The sequence below is a fragment of the Tyto alba genome, unplaced genomic scaffold (genome assembly GCF_018691265.1).
Source record: "Tyto alba isolate M040663 unplaced genomic scaffold, T.alba_DEE_v4.0 Super-Scaffold_7, whole genome shotgun sequence".
Taxonomy (NCBI): domain Eukaryota; kingdom Metazoa; phylum Chordata; class Aves; order Strigiformes; family Tytonidae; genus Tyto; species Tyto alba.
In genome coordinates, this window is record NW_024881328.1 from 24,013,289 (window position 1) to 24,030,276 (window position 16,988).

Here is a 16,988-nt window from a genome sequence, read left to right on the forward strand (position 1 = left end):
GAACTAATTTTAGACATGTGAAGGTGACCTTGAAAATTTCAGAGTGCCATATAGCGAGGCTGAAAGGTACTTCAGGAAAGGATCCAGTCCATCCCTGAGCCACATGCACAATTCAATATAGCTGTGTCACTCCTGACAGATACCTTACATATCTTCCCAAGCCTTGGAAGATGGAGGAACCACACCTCCCTGGCAATCTGTGCCAGTATTCACTGTCCACAGTTAGAAAAGCTTCACCAATGCGTAATCTGAATCTTTTGTACAGCAATTTAAATGCTGTATTTCCTCATCTCTGCTTGATGGACTAGGTTATTTCTTACCTCTTTTCCAAGGCCTTTTGAATCTGAAGACTTTTTTACCACACTTCTGCTAAGACTTGCCTTTGCCTTAGCTGAACAACTTTATTTGCGTTGTACTTTCTGATTATTCTTGTTGCTGTCCTCTAAATTCTGCCCAGTTGGTTTAGACACTTTTGAAGTAAAGTAGGCAAATGAGACAATGCTTTAGTTTAGGTCTTATCTAGGCTGACTAAAGCAGAACTGCATTATGTATCTAATCTGTTACTACATCTCAGTATTATATTTGTTGCTTTCACACAAGTATGGCATTGCTTACTCACTTCTGTTTAATATCTGTTACAAACCTTAGTTCTTTTTCTGTTGAACTGCACTAAAACATTTGTTCCCTACCCTGTCTTTATATAGCTGATTCTGCCTGCTTCAGAAAAGTAGTCAGCACTATCTGTGTTCAGCATCGTGTATCTTTTTTCAGACCAATGTCAAAACTATACCAAATTGTGAATGTATTCTCCAATGTACATGCAGTCCCTCCCATCTTGAAGTCTCCCGAAGAATCAATCAGTGGACATTCTACTTCATCCCATGTTAACATTTAATATTACTGGATGTGATATATTCTTGAGAACGTTCCTCAGAACAGACCTCTGGCATGGCTGCCAGTTTCACTTTGCTTCACTGGTAATTGCTTTCAAAACACTTTTCCAACTGGCTTTGCACCTATTTTGTAAAAAATTAATCTGCTCTTTGCAGAAGAGAGTATGTTATGAGACAGTGTCAAAGTCTTACTAAGGTAAAGGGTTGAAAATCTACTGGTTTTTTCGTAGTCTATCAAATGTTGCTATGTGGTCATGGAAAAAAATTAGATCAGTGTGGCATGATTTGTCCTTGATTAATATGCATCACATGTGACTCATCTCCCTGTTCTTCTCCAGGTGTTTACAAATGGACTTTTTCTAGGAAGACAAGTTAAGTTGACATGTCTATAATTTTTCAGCTCCTCCTTTTCCCCTATTTCTGTCTTCTGCTGCTCTCCTTAGTCCCCAAGAGTTGTCAGAGGTGGTTGCTGATGGTTCCAAGGTGGCTATTGACAGTTCTGAGATGGATGCAGCGCTCTAAGTTTCTTCAAGCTCTTCAAGTTTCCTGCGTGAAATTCTACAAACCCAGCTAATCTGAAAATAGCTAATTTATATAATATTTTCTCATCCATTCTTTTGGGTTCTTAGGCCGAGATTTTACTCCTGTCACTCTGCTACTTAGGATATTAGCCATCTTTCTGCCACTGATCTTTCTAATGAACACTGATACAAAAAATAAATTAACCGCTTCTGGCCTTCTTGAATTATCTGTCAATAGATTTTCCTCTGTTGAACAGTAGATAGGCACTGTTTATTTCCTTTGTTTTATTACTAATGTACTTGTGGAATATTTTTTGTTACCTCTTGACATTTCTTGGTAGCTCTTTCTCATTTTATACCTTTGCTTTTCTAATTCTGTCCTTCATTATTCAATTTATTTTTTATACTTGCTTTTTGTAAACCCCCTACTTTCTCCTTTCTGTGCATTTCCTTCTTGTATTTCAGTGAAGAGCTCTTTCATTAGCTAAGTTAAGTCTTTACTACACTTTCTAGCTCTGTGCAAGTATATATTCTATGTGTGGTTAGTATTGTTTCTTTAAATAACTACCAGCTCTCTTTAACTCCTTTTACCTTACACTTGTTCCCCCATAACCTGCTCCAGGAATTTAACTGTTAGTATTCTATGTTTATGGAAATTTTTCTTCCTAGTCCATTGTTTTTACTTTGATGCTCTTACTTCCTTCTGTAAAGTTCTGACACTGGATCATTTCATGATCATCTTCATGATCATCTTCATTCAAGTTACCTTTTGTCTTCGCAGCTCATCCTTCTATATTGGTCAGGATCAGATGTAGGTGAACAAGCTTTCCTTCTGCTTTCTGCAGATTCTTGACTTAGCTTTCACCTTGTTTTTTTTTTTTTTCCTGTACTTCTGGGTTGGATCAGATTTCTTCTACATGCTCTCTTTTATTCTATTTTGATTAGGATGGGAGATCTAGTGACAAATCTTCATCCCTATTCAGTTTTTTTCACCTATTAGTTTTATGCATGTTTCTTGGAGTTTAATGGAAACTCTAAAGAACAAAAATGTGCGTTCATTTTCACTAGTCTACTGCTGTAAAAGTCTCTTATATTTTTTGTCTTACACATTTTATCTCTTCTTTGAAGTATGTTCCTAACTAGAATTAAAATCTGGAAGCTAGGTTGAGTATATTGTGCTTTATTGATTTAAAAAAAAAAAAACAAAAACAAAAACAAAAAACTATTAAGAACGTAGAATTTAAAAATAATTTCCATACTGACTTCAATGCCAATTTAGCCAACCATTTAAGCATATATTTACCTTCAGTCTCACTGAAATGGATGAGGACTTGAAATCCTGTTGAAAGAAAATGGAAGCAAAAACTGTTAATACTGAGTGATATCTCTGAATTCATTGTTTATTTATATACCTGTTTGAAACTGTTATTCAGTGGGTTTTTTTCTGCATGAGGCATCTTTCAGAAGATTCTTACTATTCTTGGCATGCTTTAACTCCAAATGTAAACTGTCTAAAGCATGCTCCACACAGTTCTAGAAGCCAAGTATTGAGGGATGTTCTACTGCCCTTCTGGTGGGACAGAAATGTTTATAACTTAAATGAGTCTTTGAAATAATATTGACTTATTATTGAGAAAAATCAGGAATCAAATTTTAATTGTATTGATTTGCCTTCTTAGGGACTTCTTGTAAGGTATGAGTAGAAAAGAAAAACCATTTGCATTGTTTTCCATGTACAGGCCCCCCCGTTAAGATTATCTTGCCTTTATTGATTTCTATCATGTGCTTCCCTCATTTTCCCCTTCCCAGCTGACCTATAGTCTCCTGGTGCATTTGTAGCTCCTAGCACTATTTGATTACTACAAGGACTTTGTCACATCATTAAAATCCTGTGGGTGCTAATGAACAGATGCCCAGTTTAAGAAAACCAGTACCCAGAAACCCAGCAGTACATGGCACGTGTTTCACTGTACTTCCGACCTGGCTGTCCTGCCTTTGCTGTACGTGTGTAAGGGAGCCGTGGCTGCTGTGGGCTAAGGTGCAGGGTCTTGCCCTTGGGGGAGACCTCTGGTTTTGGTACGAGCTGCCCTGTTGGCAAGCCCAGAACGCCAGCCAGATTCAGCCCTTGTGTTGTGTCTCCTGACATTTCACACTAGAAGTAAATTTGGTCCATGCTGTTAACTACTAGTCCCAACCAAGCAAAACATCTTCCCATCATTCTGAGGTGGCTGCTGAAGTTCAGTTTTGTTCTCCTTTGTCTCCATTTCTACTGTCCTTTAACCTTCTGCTTCCCTCTTTCTGTTGTGCCATGTGCTTCCTCTCTCTCCTCTCCTTTCACCAGTTCGTTACGTGCCTGTTTTCCCACTTCTCTCATCCCCTTCCCTGCTTCTCTCTTGTAGAGCCCTGATAGTCTTCCCTTTCACTCTTCCCTTTGCAGAACCAAGTCACCTGCTTTACTCTTTTCTTTTTCCTTCATCAGTCCCTTTGTGAAAGTCCTTACCCAGGTCTCTGCAAGTGGCCTGCGTGCTCTTGCATTTCAGAGAGCAGCTATAAAAGGGTTTCCAGCTAGGCCCGATGATAGTTTAGAAAAGACAGATAGTGGGAGCAGAGCTTTTTTTTTCATTCCTGTTTCTTGTGCTATGTGGTAAGGGAGAAGAGAGCTGAACAGAAAAAGGTGCTGAAAGAGGATAAAGTTTCCGTGGTGGGGGACTGAATGGTGGAGGCAGCCGTGTGTGGAGGAATGCTGTTGTGCCCACTGTGGGTAGAGAGCAGCAAGTGGAAGAGCTAGCTATGACCTCAGATCTGGTGTGATGTTTGGCCATTGCACACTTCATTAATACTTTAGAAAGTTTAACATGCATTTGTTATTCATCTCCACATGTCATGTCACTGTTCTAGTTTGCTGAGCATTAAAAGCCAAACGTGTCTTTCGAATGTCTTCAGGGAGCTTTTTCTGCTCACATCCCCTGGGCAGAGCTTGGACTTACACATCATTCTTTGTTTTTACAGCTTCTTTGTTCAGTTTTTTATTTTAGCCCTTACTTTATTTTACAGCTCAGCCTTTAAAAATGTGTTTAATTTCATTTTATTTTTCAGACACCTCTTACTGAACCTCACATCTCACATCGTCCTACTAAAACCATTACACAGGTAATAGGACATAGGTGTGCTGTAGAGCCAGGCCGCTAGACAAGGTGGAAATGGCTCCTATTTCCAACAGTGTGATGGGTGTCAGCTGAAGTGATGTTTTCTGTTAGATGTGATAAGCATGTGGGGCTTAAAATCTTGAATATACACTACTTTGCTCTGCAAAAGTAAGCATCTGTGCAAGGACTTTTAATTTAGGGAAAAGAGAACTTGTGTTTTATTTTACAGAAGGCAGTACAGAGATTGCAGAAAGTTTAAAATCTGTGTGTCTTGGTCCCTTTTTTTTCTCCATGATCACCAAGGTTCCTTCAGAAAAGATCCTCAGAGCTGGAAAGATTTTGCGGAATTCAATTCTGTCCCGAGCCCCTCACATGATAAGAGATCGTAAATACCATCTGAAGACTTACAGGTGTGTGAGCTGATTGTATAGAGGTCTCTGAATTTTTATGCCTGCCATCCTCTGATTTGTGATTTATGCTTTACCATACTTGCAGGTCTCAAAAGGTCTGAAATTATTCTGTGATGCCATTTGAGTCTGGATGTTATGCAGTCTTTAATGGGCCTGGTAAATCTTTTCTGAAGTAATTTGACTGGAAATTGAGTCCATGATTGTGAACAGAGCATTCACATACAAAAACTCTTCCAAAGTTAATAGCATAGTTAGCTGAAATATTCTGTGCAATATCAAGTTAAAATGTAGATTCTATTATCTTTATATATCAGTAAGAGATAATAGGAAAGTTCATTAATATATTATGTTACTGTACTGATTGCTACAGCGGTGTTGCTCAGTGTGGAGTTCTGAAAATTCATCAGGTGAGAAACATTCCTTATATAGATTTTCTGCTCTATTTAAAAGTTGTGGTTTTTTCAGTGTATTGCCAGGCCTTCTTATCTTCCTGCTGGTGGCAGCACTGTCTTGCTGAAGTGGGATAACAATGGCACTTGTAGAATAGAAATCTGACTTCAAGGAGTCAGGATCTGTCTACTGTTGACTTAAGAAATAATCAATTCATTTTAGTGTCTAAGGTTTGAATCAAATACCTAATGCATTATTCAGAGCATATTTAAATAAAAAATGGTTTAAAATCTCTGAGTATGTCTTTTTCTAAATAGTAAATCAATATGTTGCTTATCTGCTTTTGAGGTAAGTGCATTGATTTTCCATATTTCAATCCAAAATGTATTTAATATGATGCAAGCTATTCTGAGCTTGTGACTTGATCTGAGAATATATCATGATATGACTGCTTATTGTTCTAGAAGAAAAAAAAGAGTATATATGATAAATGAAGACCAGTGCACCATTTTATCTCATACATAACTAGTAAAAACTCTTACTGTGGTATCCTCAGGTTTTTTAAATATGGAATCCCAAAATTTAGATTGGATCCAGGTGAGGGAAATTTTTGTCATCAAAATGGGATTTTAATTGGAAGAGCATTATTTAATCTAAATTTCAGCAATTTCAGTATTATTTATTTCCTTGGTCTCTGAAAGTGATGCATGAAATATGGAGCCATGAGAGCCTATATAGAAGGACTAGCCAGCTTCCCCTCTGTTCTGCCTATGATCAGTTACAGATTTGTAAGTTTTTGATCACATTGCTTCTTTGCTTCTGTTCTGCTGAGCTAGGGAGTGTTATGACAAAGAATTTTACTTAGTGGCCATGTGGCTTTTTGGTTTTTTCCCCTTTCTTTGGACCTGTTGTTGTCTGCCTCTGGGTCAGTCAGGAGCTGCGAGGTGACCAGCACCTAGCATGAGAGAGCCTCAGAAACACTGTAGATGCACAAACCGATGTCCCCAGATAGAGTGTGGCTGGCGTTTGGTTGCAAATGGAGGAACACTCTCATAACACTCACTTTTCCTGTGGAGGCTGTTCTCATTGGCAAAGCTTTTACAATGTTAGATGATTGTTTTCATGCAGGATTCTGAAAAGCATGAGGGTTTTGCTATCCCACAGTATACAGAGAAGGTTTGCTTTGGAATCTGGACTGAAGGTTGCTGCACTGGTACAACAGGTTTTATACTGGGTGGCACAGGCTCACTCTAGTCCTCTGAACTTTTCATTTCCCAAAACACTTCTTGTTCTGCTGAGGTGATCCTCTCAAAACTGAACACGTTCACTGATCTTTCAGGCATATACACATAGATGGTGACATTGTGTTTTCTGTAGGGAGATTTGAGTAAGGTTATACAGAGTTTAAGATATTACTGTTCTTGGCAGACACTGTGTGTGATCTCTCTCTTGGCTAGCTCCCTTTTCATTTCTCTTTATTTATTTGTCCTTCAGGCAATGCTGTGTGGGGACAGAACTAGTTGACTGGATGATGCAGCAAAGTCCTTGTGTCCATTCACGAACTCAGGCTGTTGGCATGTGGCAAGTATTGCTGGAAGAAGGTGTTCTTAACCATGGTAAGATAAAGAAAATCAGCACCTAGACTAAAACATGGGCAATGTGTAACATCACAGTCCTTCTGTAGATCTCTTTCATGGAAAATAAAAGGATCATGAACCTAAAATAAATGCTACAGAGCAGCCAGTTCATTCATAAGTGCAAGTGCAACACACAGATGGTATTACATGAATCTTCCTACCAATATACCTTTTTAACATGAGAATATTGAAAAGTAAATGAACAATTTATAATGATAACTAATTAACTTAGGAGTACACTGGCTTGTGCTTATATTGCAAGAGCTGAATAGCATTCAGGCCCAAACCGAGAGATACATTACCATACACAAAACTGATCTTCATCAAGGATTTGCAGCATTTGAAAGTGTCATGGTTTGAGTGAACTGTGGGCATTTGTGTTTGCTCAGGTCCATAATTTTGGGACGATTTTCAGTGGTTTTGGAATGGTTCCCAAATTCAGCACTCCAAATATTCCAGTGCAGAGATCTAGGATTTTATGATAGTTTTCTGACTATTTTATATTGACTTTTGATTTCCATTTGGCAGGATTTACTTGGTAACAGGCTATTATAGCCCTCTAAAGGCTAGCTTTCTAAAGCAATATTCATATTTGAAGCTTTGCATGTACAGTTTTATTACATTCAGAAGAGCAGCTCTATTACAGTATGCTTCTGTTGTGCTTCCCATATCCCAGGGAGAAATTTTCACACTGAGAAGATAGATTGTTTCCATTGCTTCCTTATCCTAAGGTCTCTGTCTTTAGTTCCTGTCAAATATTCCCTTGAACTCCCAGGAGCAAGCTGTTGCAAGCTGCATCCCAGTATCCAACTCAACACTCACTCTGAATTGCTTGGAAGACCAAGGGTTTGTCCTTCACCATATATCATAGCCTCTCTTTAGAAGTCTTCTCTTGATAGTCTTTCCATTAAGTTCTTCCACCAGGACACAGGTCAATGAACTTGCCCCTGGGATTATATCTTGATGATGTACGTTTCTGGTACAACAGAAGTAGTTTGTATGCTCTTGTAACCTTTTATCTCTGAAACATGGAGGACAAGGTGTTCATGCTAGAGAACACTTCTTAGAAATTCATGATATAACCATTTCCCCAGTGTAAATTGATTGCTTAAATGAAATGGTTTGAAACACTAAGAATGAAACCAGATCTAATAAGAAAAAAACCCATATACATGTGCACACACACATGTATGTATACACACCTACAACAAACATATATAGAAACCTTTTGGAAAATATTTGTACTACACAATTTAGCAGTGTACCCTTCAAGCTACATAATTTGGACATATGTGAGAAATAAAGGTGTTTCATACTCCTGCAGTTTCTCTGTAGCTTTATTTCCCTTCTTAACTAACATATCTGTGGTGTATACAATGCTACACAGATTTCTACAAGGTTAACTTTAACTTTAATGAGGAGAGCTTAGTGTTTGATATGTTATGTTGTTTTCAGTGGATCAGGAGCACCACTTTCAAGACAAATACTTATTTTATCGATTTTTGGATGATGAGCGTGAAGATGCCCCCTTGCCAACTGAGGAAGATAAAAAGGAGTGTGATGAGGAGCTACAGGACACTATGCTGCTTCTGTCTCAGATTGGGCCAGATGCTCATATGAGGATGATTCTCAGAAAACCGTAAGCAGATTAATGAGTTAATATTATACACGGGCCTTCCTTGTGACATGGAAACAAGAGAAATCTACATTTATTATAGGACGTCCTTTGGACAGTTATTTCACCTCAGTGTCAGTTTGCTGAACCTCTAAAGTTTTTAAGTCCATATTAAGTCTCCAGTCCTTATTAATGCTTGTAAGTTGAACTCTATGTTGAGAACAACCATCAAAGACCATGAATGCCATTGTACTCACCTTGCAGAAAATTCTGCATTATGAGTTTTTATTTCATTTCTGAGTGTCCCCAAAAGTAAGTTGCAGGTAATAGAAGAGTCCTGCCCTGTTAACACATTCTGTGTACGTGTGCCGTTCAATTAACTATGCTGCTTTCAGTTACTGTGAGTGAGTAGAGTGGTAGGATGGCAGCACAGCAGGTGCCTTTCAATTACAGTTGTCATTGGCAGCCATTAATTAGATTCATCCTTGGTAGAACTTTATTGAATTAAGATTGGCTGGAGTTGGCCTGTTGTAGTTTTCTAGCAAGGTGTGAAATGTGACTCTGTGAGTTTATTTATCCATTCTTAACATTATAAAATCAATGCATTAAAAAAAAATAATGCTTTCTGTACCTAGGCAGACATCCTCTGGCCTAACCTTTTCATAGCTGTCAGATCATGTCCTCTCACTCATCGGTTGGCTAACCATCCTTTCAGCAGTATCTGGTCACACTGAAAACTGCCAAAGTAAAAAGGGCTTTTTTACAGGCAGCTTTATAGTGACTTCAGAGCAATTGGTATAAACTTTGTTTGACCCTCCATTGAAGGCAACCTCTGCGTTATGAAGGTAATGCTTAGGGGCCACTGAAGACAAATTTTACTGATAATTATAAGTGCACTGAGAATAATGAATTACTTAAGGTCATCTTCACTGAAGATTTACTTGTAAGGGTCAGTTCAAGAAAGTACACAAAGTTGGATTCTGCTCCTTTGAGACCATTGGCAAAGTTTGTCTTTGCTATGAGATAGGATTGGGCCCTGCCTACAGTGTGAGAACATTGTTTATACTAAAAAGGTTTCGAATCCGCGTAACACAAGCGTTTGCTCCTGTTCTTTTTCTGTCTCTATCCTTTACTCTCTCCATTCTTGTATCTGTATTATCTGTTTAGATTGTAAGCACATTTCCAAAACTTATTAAAAACATTGAATTTCAAAAAGTGCCATCAGATACTTGTGCTTATAAAAATAGGTAACACTGCCATGAAGCAATAGTTTTAAATGTATACATTCTCCTTCCTCTGCTTATTAGAGGTCTAGACAAACACAGCCAAAGGAGCACTTACTCCCTGTCACACAATATACATAGACAAACCAGACTGGGAGCGTGGTGCTTCTATAAATCTTTATGGTGTTAGGAAGGTGAGGTGTTTTCTCTTCACAAAGATGTCCTGTGCATTCTCCACTCAGGAGCAAAAGAGGGCTTCTTGCACCCATGAGCAGACACCAGTCATGAGGAAACCATAAGCAGTGCTATGTGTGCGGTGACCTTCACACTCTCTCCTTTGCCTCAGGCTGACTGACTGAACAGGTTGGCTCTTGGAGAACTGCCCCCTTAGGTTATGATGGTTTTGGGCTGCCTGCTACATTTGCTTTCCATCATGACTTTCACAGCAGCCAGTGTGAGTTTATCCTGGCGGGATGAATGTTGATTATCATCCATACTACTTGCAGAATGCTGAAAGGCTAGAATGATGCTGTGGAAAGTACTGCCCTCCCCTCTGTGTCATCACTTGCACAGCATCATCTGAAAGAATATTCATCGGAGATTTTTCATGCAATATAGTAAGGGGAAAGAGGTTTTCTCAAGACTGACAGCCATCTGACTTCTTTCCCTATCTCTGTCCCTGAAAGTGCTTATTTTTGCTGCCCTTTGCTCATGGAAGCAAGCTTGTACTGCCAGGCACTATATTAACTACTGTTCTAGTATTCAGTTTACATACGTAATGATTTTGTTAGCTGAAAATCCACCCTGGGCTGAGCTGTATTAAGGCTGTTAAAATCTCCATGAATTCTCAGAGTCCTGCCAGTTTTGACTAGACACTGTTACAGCTGCCAGAAGTTCAAGCAATTACTAGGGCTTCAGAGACACTGGCTCTAGCTGACCTGAGCAGGACCCACCAAACCCAACACAGCTGCATTTTATGATAGTAACCATTTCCGGAGGGGTTGCAGAACTCAGATAATTACCCTGAAAGAAATAAGACAATATTCTTTGATGAGAAGATTACTTTGAGAATTTGATTGTATAATGAAGCTGTTGCTTTGAAAGGTACTTTCTATTGTTCAAAATCTGAAAATCTCTAGCAAAAAGTGTCATTTGTTTTGACAGCCGACTTAAAAAATTCTCTGTTTATTACATTAACTGCAGCATTTTAACTGTCAAACCGTGAAAGAATGTTCTATAGTTTAAAAAACAGAATAGAGCTCAGGGAAATTTTTGGCAGGCTCTTGTTGCTATTGGGTGGGTTTTTTTCTTTGGAAACACACACACTGAATGTGAAAATAGCTTTTTGTGAAGTAGCAAACACAACTCTGCTCCTTACAATGCCTGGAGCCCAGGTGCAGACCTTGAACAAGTCCCTGGAAAAAATATTGTAGCATTAACATAGCTCTTCCTTAGAAGCATTTAAATACTTCAGTATGAAAATACATCGTGAAACAGTTTTCTAGTTATTTTTGCTTGATTTTAATGGTGTTCAGATATAACTAATTTGATGGTAAACCCTAATTAAATAGGGTGCTATAATACACAGCTAAGTACAATAATAACAGGAGTCTTTAAAGGGAGAATGATATTTATCAGACAACATTATTTAGCTCAGATGATGTTATGGATTATATTTTTTTTAATACTTTAGGCTACAGTAAGTTAGCAGTATGACTGAAACAATAAATCTGTGTTATATATTCTTGGTGACTTCACTCAGCATTTTTTTTTCTCAGTACAAAGAGCATTTGATTCCACATGTGATCAGTAATCAAATTTTAGTGTCACTTGCAGACCTAAGCTTGACAGGGAGAAGAAGTGAATACAAATCTAAACATGGTAAACAGCACAAAATATATAGGTATATATATATGATAAAGTAACAATTTAATTATTGCTAAGGATCTATAGCTTCTTGAAGGACTTGTAAAAATTAAGCCAGATATAATTATTCTATTGTTCTTAAAATTTTTATTTAGATATTCCACCCAGCTGTTACTAGTAAGAACCATACTGGATTTCTCCATAAAGACTGTATTAAGTCCTCAGTGGAGTTTCCTGCCAATGACATTTAATAAACCAAGTGTGATTCCTGGGACAGGAAATACAGATTATCTTTCCACATATCAGTTCACCGATGCTGATCAGTATTATGTGTGGTAAAGGGTATTTATGAAGTTAATCAAGGAGCACTGATTCAAATACAAAGGTTATATAATTAGCTTCTGTGCTAGAGTAAGTGAACGTGCATTCATTTTCACACCCAGACACAGGTAGTGGGTAAAATTATTCATGTCTCCTATATACCCTTTATGGTACCTGAAGACAAAATTTCTACTCTGAAAATATATGCATATTTGATGTATAATCACAGTGTTATGGGGACTCTGATCTTTTCCCTTGATATTATTATCTGGGAATTTTATGGTTAGCTGTGTAATAAAATAATCAATAATATTGCTTGTATGTACATAGTTTATCAATGGCAAAGTACTATGTTATCGTCAACATCCTAGTCACAGAGAATCTCAATGCCTCTGACCTTGATAAATTCTCCAAACACTGAACAGTTTTTATTGATCACTTAATATCACCTGAGTTCTCCTGTCCATTAATGTGTAGGCTTGTTCTCTACCTATTCCATTTATTATCCTGTCTATAACCAGCTATTGCTGTTAGAATGTGTCCCCCGCAGAAACTAGGTCTTTACACAGCAGGATCCTACAAATCAACATCAGTAGGTCACCACACAGGTTTTACAGAAGCAGTGATGCCTAATATCTCTCCACATGACATCTGTAGAAGCAGAAGTAAAGATTGGGTACATCCGCTATAGATTGTCAGTCCTCCCAATGTGCTAACACAGGAGGCAAACGGACATACTGAAAGAAGAATGTACGCTTTTGTCTTGATAAAGGTCTGATGTAGTAAGACATGATCTGATCCTTTTATATACTAATTTATTGTAGAAATGTGTTAATTTGTTACACTGTGTTTTCCATTTTCCAAGGCATGCTGGTTTTGCAAGCATGTAATAACATTAAAGTTGTTACTTCCTATGGGAAATATTATTTGTTAAAAACCTTACCTTGTGTTTCTTAAATCTCCAGTGAAAGGCAGCTAGTACTAGCTTAGCTTTATTCTGTACTTAATTAAGTTGCTACTGCCCCACATAAATAACTAGGAGTGGCAGCTTTACAATTTCAGGACAGATTTAGAAATATAAAGAGTATTTTCAGTCACTAGAGGGCATAGCAGTACCAAACCCATTTCTGTTTCTCCCTTAACAGTTTGTTCAATTCTGTATGAGAAACAAATAATTTCATCCAAAACGTTTTTTTTTTTTTTTTGTCTAAATTGGTCTTTAATCTGGATAATAATAAATGCATGTCATTGGTAAGTGAAGAACATGAAAAATATAGTTTGCTTAGCAGAGAAGATGGCAGTCATCCTTATGTTTTCTATGACTTCTTCAGCACTTCTTTCATCCAAAAGAAGTCTCCATCAAACTTTTTGGGAAGAAGATGCAGTATAACTCCAGAATGATACTATTGCTGGGTACTCGCTCTACCTCACACATGATTTAGACAGACTGTTGAACCAAGAGGTGGTTAGGCAGAAAACCTGTAGAGCACTATATTTCTTTATATGACTTTCCTTACCCCCTAGATGCTAGAATGTCCTGTAATATTGACATTTTAGAAGGAATACATCTATCAGAAAGGTTCATTGTGACATTTCTTTGAGGGCTGTCCAAAGATTCAACTGTACTGTTAATTCTTTTGACACCACACACTGCAGACAATGGGGTTTGGGACTGTGCACTAGCCTGTTCTTAATGTGAGCATGTAAACCTTCTCCTTTGGAGATCCTGCCCCTGGACTGGACTTCCTGTATCCCAGTTCCTCACTTCTTAAATTTATCCTCTCTCCCTTCTTATGACCGGCTTGCTCTTTTCTTCTGTTCTTGGCCCATTGATTCAATTACTTATATTCTGCTTTTCGCAAATCTAAAACATACTGTTTGAAAGGACTTAGTCCTATAAAAGTAACTTGGATAATGCTTTGAAAGATTTTTTTCTGTGTGTGTGTATATGTAAATCTAATGCACTGTCTGAAATTATATCACAGGAGAATTTGTCCTTTTAGAAAATAATGTTGTATTAGACACTTTAACTGAAGAGAATCTTCTGAGTGGTAAAAAGTTTAGGAGTTACTCACAAGCTCCTACAACTCTTTCTGATAGGTACTGTTTATTACATCCTCCAACGTATGTTGGACACACTGCAGCCTTAGAATAAATTTGTACTTTTTCAGCGATTAGAAGATTTCCCAGTGTGTAGACTGCAGAAATGCAATTATTTCACTCACAGTGGCAGCCTCATTCCTTGTGCCATACAAGCATTACTCCTTCATCAAGGCATACTTTTTATTAATGGCAGCTTCTTGTATTTTTCAGTGGGAGAAGGTGGAACTACTGAGTGACTGTTATTTATCTTTGTGGCTAAACAACAGCATTCAGCATTAACTCTGTAGCGGTCATTTGCTGTCCTCCAAGATGCACTGCTGCTTCTTCCCATTTGTTCAGCAGAAATTCACGCACTCCTTTACGAACCTCTACTTCTGTCTGTTTCCAACAACTAATTAGTACCACATGTGAGAAACAATGCAAATCCCATGCTTGGGAATCCTTTTGAAAGGAACAGGTCTTCATATACCATTTCTGATTTATCTGACCATTTTACATCTAGAACACTTGATTTCATCAGGAAAGCTGACTAATCAGGATCTCTCCAAGGTGGTTGCCATGGCTGCTGCTTGGTATCATTTCAGTGGTTTCATAGCGCTTCCATCCTTTGTGTGTTTCAGTCCTCTAGGCAGAAACATCATTCAGTCCCTGTTTAGTGAGGATGTACCCTTCAGCAAACAGTACAACAGCATTTTATGTTGTTTTGTACTTCTCTGAAGCATTTATTTGGGGCATTTATTGCATTTTGCTGTCCTTTTTATCTTCTATCTATAGGCCTGGCCAGAGAACTGTAGATGACTTAGAATTTATATATGAAGAACTTCTTCACATTAAGGCCTTATCTCATCTTTCTACCACAGTAAGTATTTTTGAAAATATAACTGATCACCAAAAGAGAGGTTGACTTTTGAATTCTGGTGCCTTATTAGAATTGGACTACCTATAACCCTTTCAATTTTTACTTTACATTCAAAGAAGTTATTCCCAATTGTGAGGACCATCCAAACACTATGCAAATGTAGGTTGTCTTTTGGATATCAGATATAATTCTCTTCATGTGTTTCAGCACAGCCCCCACCTCACTCACTTGGCATAGGTGCCTCCATATGGGTCCATATCTGAGTTTAAATTAAGATCTATGTAATCTGACCTGACACCTGGGAATGTGGTGTGACTGAATTTTGCAGAATAGATGTCTGATTTCTGATCTATAAGAAGTCTTGGTTTGAACCAGTTAGGAGGAGGAATTACACAGTGCAAAAGGGGTGTACTGTGCAGTGCTGGCTGGTTGGAGTTTGGTCACTGAGTGAAGGAAACCTCATCAGACACCTTCTTTCTCAGTGGGCAAAAGCAGTGCAGAGAACCAAGAAGAAATGAAATGGAGAAAAATCCTGGAGAAATGCAACTGTTTAAAGTGTCAACATCATTGACACACTGTATAGGAGACTGAAACAAGCTAAATAGCACTTCATTTGGTAGCAGCGAGATGTGGGCGCTTTCAGAAAAAGCAAACCAGTCAGGAAGTAGACATGTTTGACAATAGGTTCTTTGGAAGCTCTTAATATTTTCAGTAATTCTCAGCTAACTTGAACAGGTGCAGCTAATTATGAAGCTGCATTACAGAAAGATAGTACTCAGTGCAAACATGTGGCACCTGAGCAATGTTTTTCAGACAGAATATGCATCCAGAGTTGGTAACTGAACTAAGAGGGAACAGCCAGCCAAAATCCTTAAGCATCTCTGGGATGTAGGAAAAAAGTATTTAAAGAAAGGCTTCTGTAAGATCCAGAAATGACCCTTTTCAAATCAAACAAAGGAAGCTACCAAAGATAGACAGATACTGAGAGGGAGCGGAGAACACTCTTGCTACTACAGACATAGCCCAGACCAAAAAAATCTGAAACACAAAATATTTCCATCTCAGAAGAAATTCAGACTTGAGGTCAGAAGCCACAGCAAGTAGCATAGAGAACAAGTATGGCAAATGATACAAACAGCAAGAAATACTTGGCATTTTGAAGAAGTACAGTTGATTGCATGTTTTTAGTGAGAATTTGGAAATGCAAGCCTATTATGTGCACCATGAACTGAAGCAGAGGACAGAAACCATGACTAGCTTAGAGGAGATATTCAAAGGAGCAACAGACAGCATTTCTCCTGTGAATCAGAATATTAATGGCCAATCGACTTGAAAGGAGATGGAATGTTTATTCATTTTAAGCAAGGCGTAATTCCTGAAGTAATAAGTTTTCTAGATATGTCATGAGCAGCAGGAAGTAAAATGGATAAAACTCAAGTCGCATGGTGGTGAACTAATCCCTGCTAGAGAAGCCTGTGAAGTTAATGTATGAATAAAAATCAATTATATAATACAGTGTTAAAAACAAATCAAATTCTTGGCTTCATCAAGAGAATTCATTCACTGCAGAGGCAAATGACTGCAACAACTGAGAAGACATCTGAGGACGTACATGGATAGGAATGCTCTCTACAATGTACAGAACAGTGCTGATGGGGTTGTATTTTCTGTCCTTGTGGAAGCATCATTGCCTTCAGGCAGAGCTTATAAAACAGTTTGGTCACCTAATTGTTATAGAAATCACAGGCCTGTGAGTGTGTTCACTGGTCAGTATACTGAAAAAACCTGTCCAAACACCTCTATTTATCCCTCTTCTTCTCTAGACTGCAAACAGGGAGTACTTTGCACTGGCTGTCAGGAAAGGGTTCTGGGAGAGGTGGCTGGTGTGATATGTTTATGCTTGGTGTCTGAGCAAAGGTTTGGTGGGTGCCTTTAGGGCATTAGAGCCTGAATTTGTGCACCCATCTTAGGAGGTGCAGCCACCAGCCTCTCATCTGGATTGTG

At 38.2% G+C, this 16,988-nt stretch overlaps 1 protein-coding gene across 4 annotated transcripts in view; it reads left to right on the forward strand.

Annotated features, from left to right (window-relative positions):
* The window catches only part of RAPGEF4 (Rap guanine nucleotide exchange factor 4), a 156,157-nt gene that overhangs the window by 95,740 nt on the left and 43,429 nt on the right, over positions 1 to 16,988 (forward strand). For 3 of the 4 annotated variants that reach the window (XM_032989700.2, XM_032989704.2, XM_032989702.2), the window contains 5 exons: positions 4,511 to 4,564; positions 4,864 to 4,970; positions 6,855 to 6,976; positions 8,453 to 8,636; positions 14,900 to 14,984. In XM_032989700.2, the coding sequence (XP_032845591.1) occupies positions 4,511 to 4,564; positions 4,864 to 4,970; positions 6,855 to 6,976; positions 8,453 to 8,636; positions 14,900 to 14,984 (552 nt within the window). The remainder of the gene's footprint in view (positions 1 to 4,510; positions 4,565 to 4,863; positions 4,971 to 6,854; positions 6,977 to 8,452; positions 8,637 to 14,899; positions 14,985 to 16,988) is intronic. The other variant, XM_032989701.2, reaches the window with a different exon arrangement.